The 20,959-nt window shown below is 37.4% G+C and overlaps 1 protein-coding gene across 13 annotated transcripts in view; it reads right to left on the reverse strand.

Moving 5' to 3' along the window:
• The window catches only part of IPCEF1 (interaction protein for cytohesin exchange factors 1), a 215,816-nt gene that overhangs the window by 105,521 nt on the left and 89,336 nt on the right, over positions 1 to 20,959 (reverse strand). For 12 of the 13 annotated variants that reach the window (XR_007462598.1, XR_007462597.1, XM_049653131.1 and 9 more), the window contains one exon: positions 12,961 to 13,013. Coding sequence is in view for 9 of the 13 variants with exons in the window: in XM_049653131.1 (XP_049509088.1) it covers positions 12,961 to 13,013 (53 nt within the window). In the remaining 4 variants the exon portion in view is untranslated. The other variant, XM_049653132.1, reaches the window with a different exon arrangement.

Raw genomic sequence — 20,959 nt, forward strand, 5'->3', positions numbered from 1 at the left:
GTGTGTGTGTGTGCAGAGACGTTTTAGATTAAAGAAGTTGCACATTATCTAAGCTGAATTTACTCATATATAAAAGATTTAATCTTTTATGTTAACAAGTAGAGAATTTAAAAATATTGTACATAATCGCAAAGCAGCTCTAATGGTTGACATACAATCTTACCACAACATTTGATAATATAGATGTTCCTGGCTAGTATTCTGCATACCTAACCATTGACCTAATAGCTATTGTGCATGGTACTACTGTATGTTTCAAGAGGGAATATGATACAGGGGAAAGAGGGTAGGATTTAAAAATCCAGGGGCCTGAAATCAGCTCCTGCCTGGGTAGCTGTGTTACCAGGAAAAAGTCAATTGACCACTCAGAACCCGTTTCCTTGTTTGTAAACTCAAGATATTTCTAATAATCCCAATATAAAGGTCTTACAGATTTTTTAACAAGGTTGTATGTGAAAATTATCTGAAAACCAAAAAACATTATATGACTATATATAATATCATATTACACTATTACTGATATAAGCAAATACTTTATACTAATAAAAATTGCAGCATTTTTAGGATAAATGGGACTTGTATTTCCTTCAGCGACGATGATGAAGTCAATGTGCTTAAATTATTTTTCCTGGGAAATCTCATACTGACTTTTTATTTTACAAATGTTAGAATAAAATTTTAGTCGGGCAGGAATCAATCATCCTTGTGAGAAAAGGGCATAACAAAAGCAGTGACTGCCCTAAGTTTTAGGCAAGAATAGATTTATTACAGTCCTGACACATGACAAAAATCTAGGCGTATTGTGACAAGGTCATCTCAGCGCCTCTGCAACAGATATCTCCCACCCTGACCTGCATCTTGGTCTGAAATTCCCACCATTCCCTCCAATGGTCTCCTGGGGTCTTTTTACTAAGCAATTATCTGAGATCAGGGAAACCAAAAAAAAAAAAAATATATATATATATATATATATATATATATATATATATATATTAGCCCAAATATGTGTATCATTTGAATAGTTAAAACTTAGGTGAGTCAGGACTAAAGACAAAGGAGAGAGTAGGTAAATTTAGATGCAGGAACAGAGGCTTTCCTATAAGGTTCTGGCCCCAGATGACCAAGGTCAGTCACATTTAGTCCATAGAAAAAGAGCAGCTCTAAGAAGAACAAAGCATGGGAAAGTCACAAGAAGACAACTGTAGAGTCTGTAAAGGTGGGCACCATTGGGTCCATCTCTCCTGAGTGACCACTAGTGAATCTCCTCCATCCACCCATTTTGAGCCCCAATGGGACTGGGAACTCTCCAGCTCATCCATCCAACCCTAGGGCCGGCTCTAGAGAATGCCCAAATGAATCTATAGGTTTTACCTCAATTTTGCCCAAGACCAGCCCTTGGTGTTTGCTAGAATCTTGTGTCTGGGCTGGGTGAGATCGGGAGTTGCAAGCAGGACAATACCTCAAAGAGAGTGAACACTCAACACCAAGAAAGAATTTAGACCTTTTTTAAAGGGGGTAAAGGAGTTTAGTCATTGAGGACACTCTCCTCTGACAATACTTCCCCTAAGGCAAATTATTATAAAATCTGTATTAACTGTTAAAACTGTTTTCCCCCAACCAGAAACAGAGCATATATTATAGAAATAACAAATTTTAGGGAGTTTCAGTTTCACCTGAATATGTGAATTTGAAACCTAAATTGGTTTAGATGAGAGAATGAAAACAATCTTCAGAACTTCAGTGAGTTTAAGATACATTTTACTCCTCACAACAGGAAGTGGAACCCACTAACTAGTCAGTTTTAAGAAGATGTTACATGTGGGTTTTTTTTTTTTTCACTAGGTAAGTGAAAAAAAAAAAAAAAGCCGAGCAACCAGTTAAGCAATTTATGAGATAGTTTTTCAATAGTGGAATTATAACTCGTTATCAGAACAAGTGTCCAAAGCCTGATAAGATCTTCCCGTTGGGATGCTGTGGGTAAAAGTGAAGAATTATCCTAAATTCTGAGTTTGCACTAACTTGGTTCTAAAATTGGGGGGAAATTTTTCTTTTAAATATATATTCCCTTTTTACTGGAAAGCAGTACTTTAATTTTACAAAACGGTTACAGAAATTCATGTGGTTATTAATCATTCAAAACACACATAAACATACAAAGGAACCAGAACAAAATATACAAAGGGACCTTCCTCTGATGCCTAATGATGGTGCTAACACTCAGGTTACAGAGTAATTAGTCTAGCGACTTCCAATCTATATAGTAATTGTTAAATCCTGTGGGCACCATTTACCTCCATGATATATTGAAATTCACAGTAAAGTGGTTTGTCACTTCATGAAACTTCATAACGATTCTTCTGATCTTTAGCAAAATTGTACAATGATATGCTAGTAAATGCACCATGATCTGTGGCATTTACCAGTTTTCATGGTGTAAAGTCTCACATCATTGTCAATTTCAAGCTACCAATACTTTAACCAAGGTACAAAAGTCCTAAGTATTTTAGTCAAGCCAATTCCAACTGACTGTGTTGTTAGCAACGTTTCTCCACGAACACCTTTCCCCCACAAAGATCGTGTCTCCTTCCTAGAAAAGTAAACTCAACTTTATATAGGGAGTTTTAAAGCTTTTAACTATTAAAATCTTACCAGAGAAAATATATGAAAAATTCACTTACTTTTTTTCAGAAGACTAACCTACCTTAAATATTACTCAATAATTCATATGAAAAAAAACCTCTAGTAGTAAAAACTGGAGTCAAATAATAGACATTCTAATAATAATAGGAATAGGAGATAATGATAGCTAGAAAATATATATAAAACTTGTAGAACGTTTGCCATGTGCTAGGCACTGCCCTGAGTCTTTTCACAAATACCTGGATTGAATCTTCACAATAATTATGGCCTCGGTGCTCCCCATCTTACAGAAGAAGAAAACTGAAGCAAATGGAGGTCCAGTGTTTTGCCCAAAGTCATAGAAATAAATGGTAATGTGCAAAAGTTTATTTCAAGAACAAAACTAGTGGCAGCTTCTTACGATATTTGCGCTTGCTGTTGATGTTATATAAAGGAGTAGGACAGGGAATGTGAGTGGGACTAGAATGTGAGGGGAAGCTGGAGGCATAGAAGAGACAGAAGAAGGAATAAAGTGGGAAGACTAGGAAGAATGGGGGGAAGGAGAGGAGAGAAGGAGCCAAAGAGAGGAGCTGGAAAAGGGAGAAGGGCCAGAAGGGGAGAGTGAGGAGGAGGGAAAGAATGTAGAAAGTGAGGGAGAGTGAAATGCCAGGGAAATTCTGGAGTTTCTAGCCTAGACAATTGGATAAATGACATTAATATAGACAGCATAGTTTTAAATATACACATTCAGTAGTAAACAGCAAATTTGATGTACATATGAGGCATCTAAGTGGAAATGCTCTGTATACATTGTACTTAAGGGTCTAGGGATTTGGAGAAAATCTGGAACAAGATATAGAATTGGGAACCATCAACATATAGAGAGTACAAAACTTGAGTTAGGATAAGATCAGCCATGTGTGCAGAATGACAAAGACTCAGAAGTCAGAATCTGAAGGAGGCCCAATACGTTACACAGTAGCAAAAGAGAAACAATCAAGGAGACTGAACATAACAGCTAATGAAAAGATACAGAAAATCAGAGGAGGCGTTGTCCTGGAATTGACCAAGAGATTTGTGGGGGGTCTTTAATTTTTTTTTATGTTTTTGTTTATATTTGAGACAGAGAGAGACAGAGCATGAGCAGGGGAGGGGCAGAAAAAGAGGGAGACAGAATCCAAAACAGGCTCCAGGCTCTGAACAATCAGCACACAGCCAGATGCGGGGCTTGAACCCACAGACTGTGAGATCATGACCTGAGCCAAAGTAGGGATGCTTAACTGAATGAGCTACCCAGATGCCCCTTGACCAAGAGATTTGAAAGAAAGGGGAGTCCAAAACATCAAGTGCTGCCAGTGTAAAAAAAAGAAAGATCCACTCTCAGATAAATACTCCAGCCCAGAGAAACACATGCCCCTATGCACAGTGGAGATCACAGTTTGTTAATTGCACCATTGTACTGGTAATACACAACTGTAGAATGCTTATGTGTTTCATATGTGGGTGGATAAACAGCGTCCTTTTCCTTTAGTGCCATGCTCTGTCAGAACTAGCGCTACCTGGGCAAAACAAATCTCAAAAACACCATGTTGAAAATTAAATGCCTGTAATAATGCTATTGTTTATAAGATTGTTAAATATTGCGTGTAAATACTAAAGCTGCATGGGAATGATAAACATCACGATGTAACTTGGGGTGAATGATTCCCTCTCATTTCATGGAAAAAGGAAGGCGTCAATAGGAAAACACGACTGTATTTGCATTATATTCCTTTAAAAATAATAAAAAGTAACAAAGAAAAGAAGGAAGAAATATATACTCCATGAGTTATAATATGAATATTCTTTAACTTTGTGGATATATTCCAAATTGCTTTCAAGAATCCTACTTAGAATCTCCTGCAATATATGTTCAGTTCTCTGCAATCTAGAGTATATTTTGGGGTCCTATTTCAGAATTTCAGAAATCCTTCCACTTGCCTCTTTTTTTTTAAACTATTCCACTAGTTTCTGCTCTTAATTTATTATCCCTATATCTTTAAATTTCTTTATATTTACTGTGTTATTCTTGTTCTAATTCCTGCAGGTGGTTCCTCATTTATTATCATTCTTTGCTTTTAATAATATATTTAGAGCTATAAATTTACATCTAAATTCTACCTGAATCTCCCTGGTTTTCAATTCTAAGTCAGTTCTCTCCACCCAGTGAGATATTCTAGAATGTACTTGTAAGTTTCCTAACTTATGGGAACTTTCTACTAATCTTTTTCTTTTTGAGTCCTAATGTCATTGCTTTCTGTTCAGAAAACACAATCTTTATGGTATCAATTTCTTGAAATATGCTAACATTTATTTGTGACTTGCTAGTCAAGTTTTGTAAGCATTCAATGTAAACCTCAAAGTTGCTAATTTTGTTTTCCAAATATCTCCTATCCCTATGTAAATTTTGTTGCTGGAGCTATAACTTTATTAGTATTTCTATTATTTTCAATCTTTCTGTGTGGTATTTCTGTGTGTACGGTTTTTGTTTACTTTTTCTATTTCTTTTATAAACATCTTATAATCAGATTTTTATTTTTTTAATATGATTATATATGCCTCTTGATAGGTGTTTAATCTACTAACATTTACTGTAGTTTCATTTTGTGTTTTCAGTTTACATTTATTTTATTTTCTCCCTTTCTTCCATTTCCTTACATGGTATTCCTCTGATGCTCAATTTACTATCTTAATTTAGTATTTCTAAATTCATCATGAATATGTCACGTAATTCAGCACATTTTAACTCCTGCTTCGATGCCTTCTCTCTTGGTACTATATTCTAGATTTTTATTTTTCTGTTAAAATGTTATTAGTATCATCATTACTCATCAATAGACAATTAAATTTAGTGCCATATGTTATCAATTTCTGTGATCACCTTTGTTTCCTTTATCAAATATCTGTCTGTTGGGTTCACTTTTCTTTTTCCTGGAGTACCTCCTCTAACAGTCCATTTAATGAGGATTTACAGGTAGTAAATTCTGAATGTTTATCTAAACAGTAATGTCTTTATTTTGCCATCAAAATTGAATGATAGTTTAGCTGAGTATACAATTCTTTTCACCTGGCACTTTGGAGCGTTTAATCATTTGTCTATCATTTATTGTACTGATGAAATTGCTATCAGTCTGTAATTCTTTGTATGTGATCTTTTCACTCTTTTAAGACATAATTATCATCCTTGATATTCTGTAGTTTATTACAGTGTATCTAGTTATGGACTTATTCTTTTTTATACTGCTCAATCCTTAGAGTGAACTTTTGATAACAGCATTTGTATCCTTTTTTAAGCATGGAAAATTAGCAGAAATAATGCTTTCCTACATTTCTTTTCATTCTCCTCTTTTGCCACTACTATCAAATATATATTAGTTTCTTTTTCTTAATATTTAATCTGTTTCTGTCTCAGTACCACATATGTTCTGTATGTTTTTTAATTTGCCAATATTCTTTTTGAAAGGATCCAATGTTGAGTTAATACCATTTGTTGCACATTCTATTTCAAAGAATATATTTTCACTTCTAATACTTCTAGATATGTTTAAAACCCACTTATTTTTCATATTTTTTATTTGTGCCTGATAATCTTTCAAAAATTTTTCAAAGATATTTTGAGTTTCACACTTAAATTTTTCTGTCAGGCTTTTAAAAATTGATTTCAGGGGCGCCTGGGTGGCTCAGTCGGCTAAGCGTCCGACTTCGGCTCAGGTCACGATCTCACTGTCCGTGGGTTCAAGCCCCGCGTCGGGCTCTGTGCTGACCACTCAGAGCCTGGAGCCTGTTTTGGATTCTGTGTCTCCCTCTCTCTCTGACCCTTCCCCGTTCATGCTCTGTCTCTCTCTGTCTCAAAAATAAATAAATGTTAAAAAAAAAATTTAAAAATTGATTTCATGTAAAATAAAGTCTCCCTTGAATTTTTATTGTATAGTCTATCTTTCTTGGCATTTTAAAAATCTGTTTTGTAATTTAAGTTTACAGAATATGAGTAGAGAGGTTTTGTTTATCCATTCTCTTTTCTCTTCTCTTCTCTCTCTCTCTCTCTCTCTCTCCCCTTCTCCCCTTCCCCTATTGTGCCCATGGCTCCCTTCTTATTAGTTTGCAGATTGCCTCTACTGGGTGTAGAATCAGTCCTACAATCATGTATTGAGGTGATCATAATGAACCTTGCATACCCAGTCACTAATCTAGCTGGTGACTAGGTTCAGTGTCTGATTTTGAGGCTGTGTTCTTGTCTCCCATTCCCTAACCTTTAGGGGATTAATTGCCTAAGCCCAGGCAGTGGTTTGATGATTGTCTTCTTTTCATCTTTAGCACCTTTCTCAAGTCGGGGAGCCCCTGTTTACTTGTCACCAAGAAATGAATGTAGCTCTCATCATATTTAGGAGCAGTTTTTAATCCCCTTCAACTGGTCCAGGAGGCAAACTACTTTCTCCCTCCGGACAAGGTACCCATCAGTCCCATAGCTTCAGTCTTGCTTGCTGCTTTTCATTTCTGATCCTCAGAGCTATCACTGTATTTTTAACCTATCTTCGCTTTTTTGGTTTTCCCTATTTCTCTTTGTCTAGCATTGTTCTATGTTTACAACATAGTATAGTATCAGAGTGTGAACACATAGGGCCATTACTGAAAGGAAACCAGTCATTTCATTGATAAGATTCTATCTTGAAATCACAGTTTGAATGACAAGAAATTCCCTTTTCATAGTAGCCTCACTATGCCACCAAGACATCTATTCATTTCCTTTCCTGGCACCTTAAACTTTATTCTATTATGCAGAAATTTCAAGTATTTTGACAACTCCATACTTTTGAATACTTTATTCCCTATGCCATTTTTCGCCTGGTTAATGCTTACTCATCTTTCTGACCCAAGTCAAATGCCACCTCGTCCATGAAGTGTTCTCTGACTTTAGAAGGCAGTTAGCTCCTATGATAATCGTACATTCATGCAGTGACATTTATTTGTAGTCACTGTAATAATTGCCTCATATTATCTCCCCAAAATCCTCATGATAGGTACTATTTTTATCCTCCTTTCCACAAATGAGGAACTTGATCTCGGTGAAGTTAAGTAACGTCTCCTTAGATCACACATAACGAGAAGCAGAGCCAAGACTGGACCCCAAGCCAGTAGGACTCCTAAGCCTATTGTTTACCTCTATGTTACTTGGCCTATTCTGTCTTCTATATCCCACCATACTTTGCTGATGGCTCGGCAACAGATATTATAATTTATGTTTATATATCTGTGTGGTGCATACATGATGGTAACCCTATCCACCAGATGGTCCAACTCAGAACCTGTGAGTAATCTCAGGCCTTTCCTCTAGTTCACATGTTTATTCAATCATTACCCCTCTTCATTTGATTCTTCAAGTTTTCTTATCTCTTATCAGCTCCGTGCTTGAATGACTATAACTCTCCGCAGACTCAATGACTGGCCAAGACTTCAAGACACAATTGATGTTCTTGATCATGTCATGACTTCAAAATCTAGCACCTAGCCCAATGCCTGACACAGAAAGGACACTCAATAAATATTTGCCAAAAGACTATGTCGTATGTCAATTTGTACTTCACATGATGCCTTACTAGTAGTCCTGGCACATGTGGAGATTTAACAAATACCTGGAAAGCCATCTACTGCTTGATTACGCAGAGCTGAGAAATGCCCCCACTAAATAACATCAGCACAGTTAAGCAACATGAAGATTGCCCCAATACCTTTCTCACCCCCAAAGCAGCACATGCATAGAGAAAAGTTTCTGGTATTAACTGACACCAAATTTGAACCCACCTGAAGTGTTGACCCTTGCTATTTCTTTGAAGGTAAAATAACCTTGTGCTCAACAAATCTCTACTTTTATCTAAAATACCGTTTCCTCAAAAACTATCGCAGCTTTCTCCAGCATCCTGTTTTAACCATGTCCTACAAATAGTAAGAATCTGAAACCAAAGAAATAAGAATGCAGGGACAAAAGAAGAGTACTGAAAAGGGGGACAGAAGTTTTCCAGTGGTAGTTAACAAGACCCTACCCGGTAATCTGCTCCCCAGACAGCTGTCAGGCACTGTTCCACTGGAAGTCCTACTTGGAACAGCAAATATGTGAAACAGCCTCCCAAGTTTGATCTGTGCACAAGTCCTGTGCACAGCAGCGTTGGCATAACGGAGTTATGTTCATGTGGCCTAAATGAACAAGCTGCCAAAATGTGAGCTCTTTTTAGTAAATCAAAAATGTGAAAACTAAATTCCTCACTTCATCCCCGAATATCACCCCAGCCCTGAGGCACACACGATGAGCACAGAGTTCAAGTGAGGGGCAGGCAGTTCCCCATGGGGACCAGAATCATGTCTAGACTGTTCACCACACACAGAACACAACACCCAGGCAACAAGTGTTCCGTAAGTGATGAATGCAGAGCTTTATTGTGAAGTAAACACAACAAATACCGGTTTGCTGTTAGACAAATCATCCCACAGATGACAGTCCAGGAAGCAGCAGATGAAGCCAGCCACGGCACCAGAAGTAAATGTCCCTTCCCATTCAATGAGCCTGCTGTCCTCATGGAGCATGAAAACTGAGCAAAGTTACCATGATTCATATGCAGAGTTTTCTGTTTCAGGAAAAAGTTTTCACTTGACATTTAGGCAATATTTAATAAAACAATTTTATTTAAAAGAATTCTTGGGAAACCACTGTAATAAGGTTCTTATCTAAGATGAATCTGACCATTTCCTGCTCACAAGAGCATCCCTGAAAGTAAGAATTCTCAGAAGCTTTAGGTGAAAGAACTAAATATGACGATACAAGAGATGATGTGTAGCATTCCCTCTAACCCTTGTCGTCTTCAAGGTAAGGCTGTTTTCCTTTCTTAGCTAAAACATTGTTACTAAAATCTGAGAACAGAGAACTTTCTTAATCAAGCCTTTAAGATCCGTGTATGCTAATTGTGATTTGTTTGTTTGCTTATTCATCTATTTCTTTATTTTAGTGAGAAAATAGTCATATCAGAAAAATAAGCAATACTCATTTAGTGTATAATACTGTGTTATCACCACAGCATGATGCATGGAAAGCCTTATAAATATGGAGGACTACATAAGTGGATTCTTAGAAATGTTTAGGGATTGTACCAAATCTAATGATTATGTTGTAGATTCCCAACAAGCTATGACCCAGATCCTAGAGATGATTATGCTAATTCTTTATTTCAGGCCACAATTTGGTAAATTGTGGCTGTTATTTATTCAACCACCAGTTCTTGCACAATTACTCCGTGCCAAGGACCCAAGATTCAGAGGCAAGCAAGCTCTTACACAGCTTCCAGTCAAACGCAGAAAAGAGAGAATTGAACAAGGATAATGAGGTCCATATGGAAGTGCCATTACCCAGGATCAGTGAGTCAGGGGAGTCAGGGGAATCACCCCGCGGGTTTATAAAAACAAAGGTCCCAAGGATGAAGGCCGGAGCATGAAAGGCTCTAATACAGGAATGCAGGTGTGAACCAGAAGGCACCTACCACAGAGTGTTGGGGAATAACCACACTGAGTAGTAAAGCCAACATCACACAGAACCTTGTAAGTTACATTTGAAAGTATGAGGTTTACCCAAAAGTCAATGGGAAGCCGCTGAACAGATGTCAGCAGGCAAGGGACACAATGTTATTTGCGTTTAAGAAAGTTCACTCAGTCTGTTGCATGGCAGGTGGATTGGAGGGGCAAAGGGGGTGGGGGGGAGCAGGTGCAGAGGCAAGGATCCCAGCAGGGATAGGGAAGGGCAAGTGTTGTGCCTGTGAAGACAGGGAAATACCAAGAAGGTGAAACCAATGGAACTTGGTGAGTGAATACCTTTGGTTCTCTGGGAAGCTTTAGCTCTAAAAATTCTGTTTTTTTCAGAGGAGAGAAAAGGCTACTATCAGATAATGAACAACTCAGCTTAACCAGAAAAACGCTATTCTACCACACACATAATAAAATCTCAGATGCTTAGAATCTAGTTTCTTGGGCAGTTTTATTGGCACAATTTACCATGCCAACCTCAGTAACTATCAGGTCACGATCAACAAAAGTGCCTTAAAAGTACTGGCCTTCACCCCTGCTGATGGTAAGTTCCCCATCATAAGCACCAAACAGAAGGCTCAGCACATATAGCTCAATAAACGTTAGGTTAGTGGAAATGAAGTGTCATTCGGGATGTGATTAGGTCAAATGTATCAGGCCTACTGAAACTACCTAGCATAAAAATAGGTCTCCTGTGCTACATTTTATTTAGAGAACAAATGACAGCAGAAAATTGAACTAATTTTCTGAATGGAAATATAAAGTAGGGTAACCACTGAAAAGCAACTGGAAGAAATGCTTAAGAGAGATGTTTAGCCGTACCACCTAGACACTGATGGCCGCGAGATTAAAAATAACAGGTAAATAGGCACACGAGGAGAGCTGAGCTGATTAAGTCTGGGAGTGGAGGGTGGCTCATGAAATGAGAAAGACCCATAAACAGCCAGAGTTCCCACCAATGAGGGTGGAATCCACCTGCGCCCGGGTCCAAGGGGAAGCAGGTTACATACTGCAGCGGTGCTGGCTGTCGATTGCGGATTGTGTGGGTGGTCGGTTAGTCCTTTGGTAATCAAATCTTCAGTGTGCACCAGTAGCCAGGGTTATACTCTACTTAAGATGTGGAGATTGAAACATGTTTCAGGTCATACTTAAATCTCCAGTTCCTACCTAGTACAGTGGGTGACAAATGATAGGGTCCGGACAGGTAATCAGTGAACTTTAAATGAATGTTTGAATGAGTGAATGAATTTCTTAAAGTGCTTAACTGCTCTCTTACTATCTTAGTTTCCATTTCTTCTTAAACATACAAGATCAAGTCCTTCCAGTCGGAACGCTACATTCTTTCAGTAGAAAAGGGAAATAATGTAAAAAAAAATCAAACCCTCCATTACTTTTCTCAAGGATCTAACCATTCCAGTTCTTCCTTTCCATTTCTTTGCTCTGTATAACGTGTCCTGATCATCATAAGCACTTTTTCTTTTTAAACATTTTTATAAACGTTGGGAACTCTAAGCTTTAGTGTTCCTGACTATTTTACAAATCTGTGATGCCTGTCTTTTGCCCTTGACCACAAGACCTTCCTTGAAGACCCTAAACATATGCCTTCATATTTAATCTTGGCCAAGTCTCCCACTTCAGCCTCATTTATCCTCTTAGGTGTTCCCCCCTTCTTTATCTTCATCATGATTATTCACATTTCTATGATCAAACAACACCTACTCGTTTGTGTCCAAGGGATCACATTTGCCTTTTCCGCAAGTTTTAGATGGCAAATTTCCCAGGGTAAATAATGAACTATAATTTGTGTTTTCATTTTTAGTTTTCTGCAGTCCTGTCTCCCAAAGTTTCCACCATTTTCATCACTAGCAAGCTTTTCCTTCTCATTTAGAATTAGCATCAGAATTAAAGTGCTCTCATTGCTTTCTCTATTTCTGGAATAGGAAATTGTTAACAAAGCAGAGAATTAATCAGCTGCCTTGCTTTTTAGTAAGGTGTCCCTTCCAGGAGCTTTCTAGTTCATTCCATTTCTCCATCACGATTCCTACAACCTGCCTTGACATCCATTTCCTAATTTGCATCAGGAAATTATGGTCCATGCCCCCTATTTTGCAGGAAGTCTATACTGTACTCTCTCAATACCCCATTTCTGGTTCTGCTTTTGGCTCTACTCCGAAAACTATCCTATGCATCCATCATGAGGTCATTAGATTAGCCAAAGATACACACTATACAGTCCCACACTACCCCACACCCCCTCCTATTAGAAATATCATGTTAATTTTATCAACTATTTAATTTTCTCTGCTAAGTGTCCTTGTCTAATAGAGATAACATACTTGCTCAGTGGATTTACCTAAATAGGCAAATTTATAGCTGTAAAAGTATTTTCAAAAAAGCCTAAAATTTCAGCATAATAATTAGCAGAATTTTTCCCATAGACATTGCATGAGAGGTTGTGCTATTACCATAGTTGACCTAAAACACAGAGGCAATTTATGTATCGTATATTAAAATCATGGTTATGTTTTTGATCTTTAAAAGCAAATAGCTAGCAGTCTTAAATGCTTGGTGATCATAAGAAACCTCCTGAAACCTAACAAAAGGATCATTTAATCCCATCGTGGCTAATGAAATGGAGGACAGTAACTAGCTAGCCAAACTCAAGATCAATTTGTTTATTTTTTATTCATTCATCAAACTGACAGTATTTAAGTCTGCAGTGTCCCAAACAGTACTCACAAGAGCATTGCCATCAGTAGCCATGTATGATGTCAAATTGGTAGAAACAAAAGCTAGAAGAGAAAAAAAAGAGTCTCAGTTAAATGTGGGATTAAAGTGTTCATAAAAGCGTATTATCTCGGGGCGCCTGGTGGCTCAGTCAGTTAAGCGTCCGACTTCGGCTCAGGTCATAATCTCGCAGTTTGTGGGTTGGAGCCCCGTGCGTCAGGCTCTGTGCGGACAGCTCAGAGCCTGGAGCCTGTTTCGGATTCTGTGTATGTGTGTGTCTCTCTCTGCCCCTCCCCTGCTCTCACTCTCTCTATCAAGAAAATGAATAAACATTTAAAAAATTAAAAACAAAAAGGGTATTATCTCTTTGATACAGGGGGAGGCATTTCTAATTTGACTGATGGATTTCACAATAAAAGCAATTAACTCAATGGCCTTTTAACACAGAGCTATTCGGCAACATTTAAAACCAAGTTCGTAAAATAAGCCAGAAGTTTATTTGTACATGGGTCAGTATCCTTTCACATCTACAGCAAGACATGCATGTTATTTACATACTTAATATTGCGTTGTATATAAACAAATATCTGAAAAATGAAAATATTTTCCTCTTTATGATGAACAACACAGTGTAAAATGGGGAAATATTTGATCGAATACTATTCTGATTATATTCACTAAGCAATTTCAAAAATGTAACTAATCCCCGTGCCTCAGAAATCCCAACTTTAGTATGAAGATGAGCTGCTTTTGATGTATTACACTTTGTAGTGGATGACCTGAAAGACAACATGCTCTGTGGTTTCAAGAAAAGTGGATGAAAACAAAAAGAAAGAAAACCCGTATTTTCAGACTTTGATCAGCAAGAAACTTACTAAACATGCTCCAGCCACTGAAACTCTTCCAAAACAGAGAGCCTTTCAATCTCGTTCTCCTTACCACCAGAGATACAGACTCATAATCTGCATGACTTTATGCCTTACACCATGGTTCCCAAATCTCAAAGAATGCATACCCCTTTTTAATGTCAAAAACACCATACCTATATTACGTAGATATGAATAAAACATTTATTTGGAAAATGCCAAATGAAAAAAACCACAGTAAAAATGATTGGCAAATTTAATTACTTAATTTTTATTTATTAAAAAAAATAGACTAAAACGTAAATAAAAACACAAGCTGCTGATAATATCTGCAATATATACTTAATACATAATAATCAATTAAAAAATGGGCGGAAGACCTAAGTAGCCATTTATCCAAAGAAGACATACTTAGGACAACAGACACATGACAAGATGCTCAACCTCACTGATCATCGGGGAAATGCAGATCAAAACTACAAATGAAGAAAAAAAAAGCTACCCAAAACTATGTCACCTCACGCCTGTCAGAATGGCTAAAATCAACAACACCACAAACAACAGGTGTTGGTGAGGATGTGGAGAAAGGGGAACCCTCCTGCATTCTTGGTGGGAATGCAAACTGGTGCAGCCACTGTGGAAAACAGTATGGAGGGGTTTCCTCAAAAAGATAAAAACAGAACTGCCCTACAATTCAGCAACCACACTACTAGGTATTTACCCAAACAATACAAAAATACTGATTCAGAGGGATACACGCACCCTGCTGTTTATAGCAGCATTTCCTGCAATAGCCAATTTATGGAAACAGACCAAGTGTCCATCGACTGATGAATGGATAACAAAGAGGTGCTGTATATATACAATGGGAAACCACTCAGCCATAAAAAAAAGAACGAAATCTTGCCATTTGCAACAATGTGGAAGGAGCTAAAGAGTAATATGCAAAGCCAACTAAGTCAGAGAAAAATATCCTATGATTTCACTCATCAGTGGAATTTAAGAAACAAAACAAACATGCAAAGGGAAAAAATAGAGGGAGGCAGACCAAGAAACAGATTCTTGACTATAGAGAACAAATTGATGGTTAGGAGAGTGGAGAGAGGTGAAGGGTGAGGGGCGGGTGAAATCGGTGGTGGGGATTAAGGAGTGCACTTGCTGTGACGAGCACAGGGTGTTGTATGGAAGTGTAGAATCACTATATTGTACACCTGAAACTAATATAACACTGTATGTTTTGGGGGGTTTTTTCTAAATTTTTAAAAAATGTTTATTTATTTTTGAGACAGAGACAGAGCATGAACAGGGGAGGGGCAGAGAGAGAGACACACACAGAATCTGAAACAGGCTCCAGGCTCCCAGCTGTCAGCACAGAGCCCGACGCGGGGCTCGAACTCACAGACCGCGAGATCATGACCTGAGCCGAAGTCGGCGCTTCACCGACCGAGCCACCCAGGCGCCCCTATAACACTGTTATCTTATCTGCAATTGAAATAAAAACCTTTTAAAAATCATCATTATAAAGAGTTCTTAAATACCGATAGGAAAATCATAAGCAAACTAATAGAATAACAAGTGAAGAAAATTCAAAAATAAAAATACAAATGACTGATATTTAACCTCATTAGCAATAAGTGCAAAATGGAACAACATGATTTCATCTTTACTCTTCAAGATTAGTACACACACACAAATTAAGTGGTAGAAGCCACATTTGGTGAAGGTGTGCTGCAAAGAATAATTTCGTGCTGTTGGAATGTCAAATTATTACAGCCTCGCTGGAGGGTGGTTTTCCGAGATGACGGCGATGACAATCAGCGACCACCAACATGTGCGGAGTCGTCGCTATTTGCTATCAACCATGCTATATACTACCATCCTAAACATGCAAAGAGTTTTATAATGTATTCTTACTGAAAATACATCTCATACATCAGTGCATTGGGGGGGAAAGTCTGAAGATATTTGTAGCAGAATGTGTGCAGTAATCATCTCTGAGAACTGGAATAACCACATAATGTATTGTTTGTTCCCCGATGTATTTATTTCCTACCATAAGTATTTATTTATAAAACAAAAATGTTCGGATAAAATGCTATAAATATTTTATTGGCTCTTTATAGCAATGTATTTTTAATATCCGTTGATTGAGCAAATACATAATAAGCAAAAGCTGGTTTACATTCAGCAGCACTTTTAGACAACGAAGGTTGTAAACTTGTAGAAGTTAAGAGCAAAGCTTTGGAATGGTCTGGACTGGATTTAAATCTCAGTTTGCCAATTACTGTGTAATATTGGGCAAATGACTGATATTATGAATATGCAAATGACTGGGCATTGTAGTAATATTTCTTTCTTAGGGTCAGACAAAAATGAAGTGAGAAAGTATCGTTATAATACTCATAGCAGTACCTGACATGTTAAAAATATTCAATAAATTCTTTTACCATCATAAAACATATTTATGCCTTAAGCACACACTTATTAAAGGTCAACTATATATACCCTTTAAATATGATGTAAAGCATTGCTGTGTAAACTTTCCTGATTCAGAGGGATCACCAGCCCCTCCCCTGGAATAACATAATGGCTACATTTGTTGTATTTATTGAGCCATTACTACATCCTCTATCAGTTGATGATTTTCATGTCTCATGCCATCTGATTGTTACAATCACCTATGAATAATCCACTATTATTACTCCCATGTCTCAGAAGAGGCAACTCGGAAACTTAGAATCCGGATATTTCCAGATTCAAACCCAGGCTCCACAGCCTGCTCTCTTAATTCTCTTAACCTTCGCTCCCCCCAACAGGACAGTGTTCATAATTAACCCTTCAATAGCCATGGCATTTTACATACCATGATGCTGTGGGCAGGTCTACCTGATTGGACAATGAGAATATCAAAGGTAGAGGCAAGACCCATACATCTTCATGCCCCTGAGCCTATCCCAGGGAAGCACACAGCTTAGGCAAGAGTTGTCAAAATGGTTTTTTTAACTAATAGATCCCACCATCAGAATACCTTATTATTTCAGTGGAATTCTGAATGTTTTCACTCGGCCAGATTTCTAATAGCAAAATAAGCAGAACTGACAAAAGAGGATAGAAGACAGAGAGAAAAAATTCAGCGCTGATTCTTCCACTAAGCATTGGGGTTTGTTGTCACTGATATTAAGCCTTCCTTTGATTGTGCAGAATATGTCTCTTATACATATTGTATTCCTTAAACTCCTAACAATCTCTTGGGTGTGTTCACTGTGTCTACACCCATTGCAACCACCATAGTCAAAGGCACCTCTTTCCTGAACCATTGCAGAAACATCCCAGCTGATGTCCTAGCTTTACTTCTTACCCAGAGTGATGTTTTTTCAATGCACGTTTAACTATCCTCTCTCTCCTTAAATCTCTACCATGGCCATTGAAACATGAGGTAAAGACCAATATCATGAAAATCTACAAGGAAGGCTTTGCCTGGCCTCTGCCTCCTCTCCAGTCCCATCTTGGATCATTTCCATGTCTCTTTCTTTCCTGACTCACTAGCTTTTTTTTTTAATTCCTTAAGCATGTTTCTACTAATCTCAGCAGCTTTATGCACGCTCTTCCACAGCCCGCACCCAAGATGGTTTATCCCTATCATTTAATCTTTACCTATACCTACCATTTAAGCCTGTAGACCAAAGGTCATTTAGTCCAGAAAGCTTTCCCCAGTTCCTCTGAGAGATCAATCCCCTTTTGCATTCTCTCCTGGCGTGTTATCTTTTTTTTAATTTTTTAATAATTTTTTATGGCTTTTTTTGAGAGAGAGACAGACAGCGTGGGAGGAGCAAAGGGAGGGAGACAGAGGATCTGAAGCAGGCTCTGCACTGACAGCAGGGAGCCTGACGTGGGGCTCAAACTCACGAACCATGAAATCATGACCTGAGCCGAAGTTAGATGCTCAACTGGCTGAGCCACCTAGGCGCCCCAGCACGTTATCTTTTAGACATAGAAGTTCTCATCATTGTACTGAATTATTAATGTTACAATTGGTTCTTTAACATCTGACTCCCCACTATAGTATAACTGACTGAAGGACAGGCACTATATCTTCTCTTGTTCACTTGTTTACTGCTGTATCTCTAGTCTTAGTACACACAGGGATTCAATAGACATTTGGGGAGTAAATGAATTAAAAACACAAACAATAAAAGTACTCAACTTTGGATGAGTTTCCATAAGGAAAACCTATAAATTCTAATTTTGTTTGTTTGTTTGTTTAGGGGAATGGTGCGGTCAGGAATATCCCACTAGAATTATCCTTCCCAATCTGCAAGATGTGGTGATGAAACTGTGTTGATGTCAGACTTCCCTAATTCAAAGAGCTGATGGGTAGAAACAATATGTGCTCAGGGGTGGGGGCAGGGAGGAGTAAGTGGGGAGACCTAGGCATGGACGTTGCAGTGCAGAGGCTATGTATATTAAGTAGTTTACTCAATAATTTTAGAGTTTCAGCACTTCTTAAAATAGTGAACATACATGAAATCTAAAATTTCACCAAAATTATTCAAAGATAATTTGGGACAGAAGAATCATCAAAACAATTTAAGCCCAACTCTGGCTTCTCCTCTTCCGTAACAAAGCACATGGCATAACCCAAAAGAATTAAGAAGTGAAATGGTGGTCACGGAGACTAATGTAAACACATTTGCTTATTGTTTCGACAAAGAGAACCAGCTCAGCTAACCCTGTTACAGCACACATGTTATCTATATATTGACACACTGAATATATAGGTCCAAGATTTTGATAAAAATACTTATAAAGCACACAAAGGAGTTTATGAAAAATAAGAATGACACTGACAAAAGTGTTTTGAAAGTAATAATTTTGCCTTATTCCCAACCCTTCATGAGAATCTTAGTTTAAGCAAGGTGCCCATAAGTAAAAAGAGTTAAAAGGAAGGCGTTTTTTGATATGTCTTGACAAAGGAGTTTCTTTGCTAAAGGATTTTTGTATAATTCCCAGGACTTAAAAATGTATAAGAACCCAATGACAAGACAACAAATAACTTTCATAAATCAAGAGGTTTCAGTTCTTTGCTGTCAACAAAATTGAAGGAAAATCTATTTTAATGGTTTGTTAATTATTAAAAGGAGTTGTGACAGATCACATATACTTGGCATATACTTGGAAAGAATTCAAAAGTGCTTCATTTCCATCTATTTATTTATGTGAAAAACAGTTTTAAGCGCTCACATATATAAAAGCCAACAATAGGATTAAAATTTGCTCTGAACTCTCTCTCATTCTAGCAATAAATAATATTTACCTAGAAGTAGTTCCATAATTAGAGGAAAAGCCTCATCTATCTCATTAAATGGTTCATTTTCAATAAAAGCATGTACCTCTTGTATTAATCATTATTTGTCAAAATAACATATTCATGTTGTCAAATTATATACTACTAACAATTATGATATAACCCACTCCAAATGAAATCTTGTTGGCTTAAAGAATTATGACACACAAAAAATTAAATTAATTTCAGTTTAAATATGTATTTTTTTTTGCTGAAATGCATAATGTCATCAATGAAAGTTTTTGAAGCAAAAAATAAATTATACAATTGTACAAAAATCCATGGAGTAGTAGAATGAAAATATGAGTTTCGGGGGGCATGGGGGTAAATAGAACAATGTAAAATTAAAACTCTAAAGATGACTTTTAAAAAATAATTAATGAAACATATAAAATCTCTGTGCTATTTAGATCGCCTAGGTTATATTTAAGTATAACCTTTTATATATTTTTATGTATACTTAAATATAATCTTTTTACTATCAAGACTTATCATACGCCAGAAGTGACATCTTTTGCAACCATTTAAACATACAATGAAAATTCTAGGTGACAATGTAAAGTGTCAGGGAATATATCAGGCTTCCAAATTACTTTCTGGGTACACGGCCAAAATAACACGTTTCAAAACTACTACACACCCACATGGGTTAGGGTCAAATATTTCACTCCGCCGCTCCTTAAATGTGGAAACCTATTAAAATCACTTAATTTCCCTGAATAGTGAAAGAGAAATACTAACAACCAGCTCAGGGATTTCGTGAGAATTAGATGAAATATCACATGAGGAATTTGCAGGACTTTATGCAGGCTCACTAAATGGGAACAATTACCTTGAATGGGAGCAATTACTTAGAAATGGTTTAGCTATAGAAAACTATTCCTCCTGATGGAATTAGCACAACTAAAAGGATGTGAGCAAGTGTGATAACAGGTTTCATCAAATAAAATAGCGTTTACTCTTCAAGGTTGATTAAACTTCCTAACCTACCCTCCTAGAGACATTTTGGGTGCCTCATTTCAGAGTTTAGCGGTTTCAGGGGATAGTTTTCTCAGTCACATTGAAGACAGTTATCTTCTTTAAAAACACAATTCCTTAACACATCACAGCCAAAACAGTAAGGTCGTAAATATATTTTTACGTTTGCGAAATGAAATAAAATGTATTCCTGATAAGTTCTGTAACTGAAAAAGTGGAAAACACATTTCATTACCAAATGAATAATAAAGTTAATTTCAAAGAAGAAAAATTCCTTAATATATACTGGTTGTCATGGACTGAATGTTTGTGTCCCACCAACCCCCCCCCCCAAATTCATATGTTGACCTTTCATCCCCATGTGATGTGTTTGGAGGTGGGGCCTTTGGGAGCTGATTAGGTCATGACAGTGGAGTCCCCATAAATCGGATTAAGGCCGTTAAAGAGGCCGGAGAGCTCGTTCACCCTCTTTCCACCACGCGAACAGACAAGGAGAAGAGTCGCCAGTCTGCAACCCAGAAGCTCCTACCAGAACCCAACCATGATGGCACCATGATCTTGAACTCCCAGTCTCCAGAACTAGGACAGATAAATCTGTGTTGTTGACATGTTACCCAGTTATGTATTTTGTTCTAGAAGCCCAAGCTGACTAAGACGCTAGTGAAGAAGCATTCTGTTTTGTTTTAGACACAAACAAAATGCAAGTTTATTCTGGCAACTCATTTTAGAAACTATTTAGCAAATTAGTTAAGTCAAAAATATGGACTCTGGTCTTATGTCACTTTGGAACCAGAAAATAAACCAAGAATATCAACATGGCAAC

This window comes from Panthera uncia (assembly GCF_023721935.1).
Source record: "Panthera uncia isolate 11264 chromosome B2 unlocalized genomic scaffold, Puncia_PCG_1.0 HiC_scaffold_24, whole genome shotgun sequence".
NCBI lineage: Eukaryota > Metazoa > Chordata > Mammalia > Carnivora > Felidae > Panthera > Panthera uncia.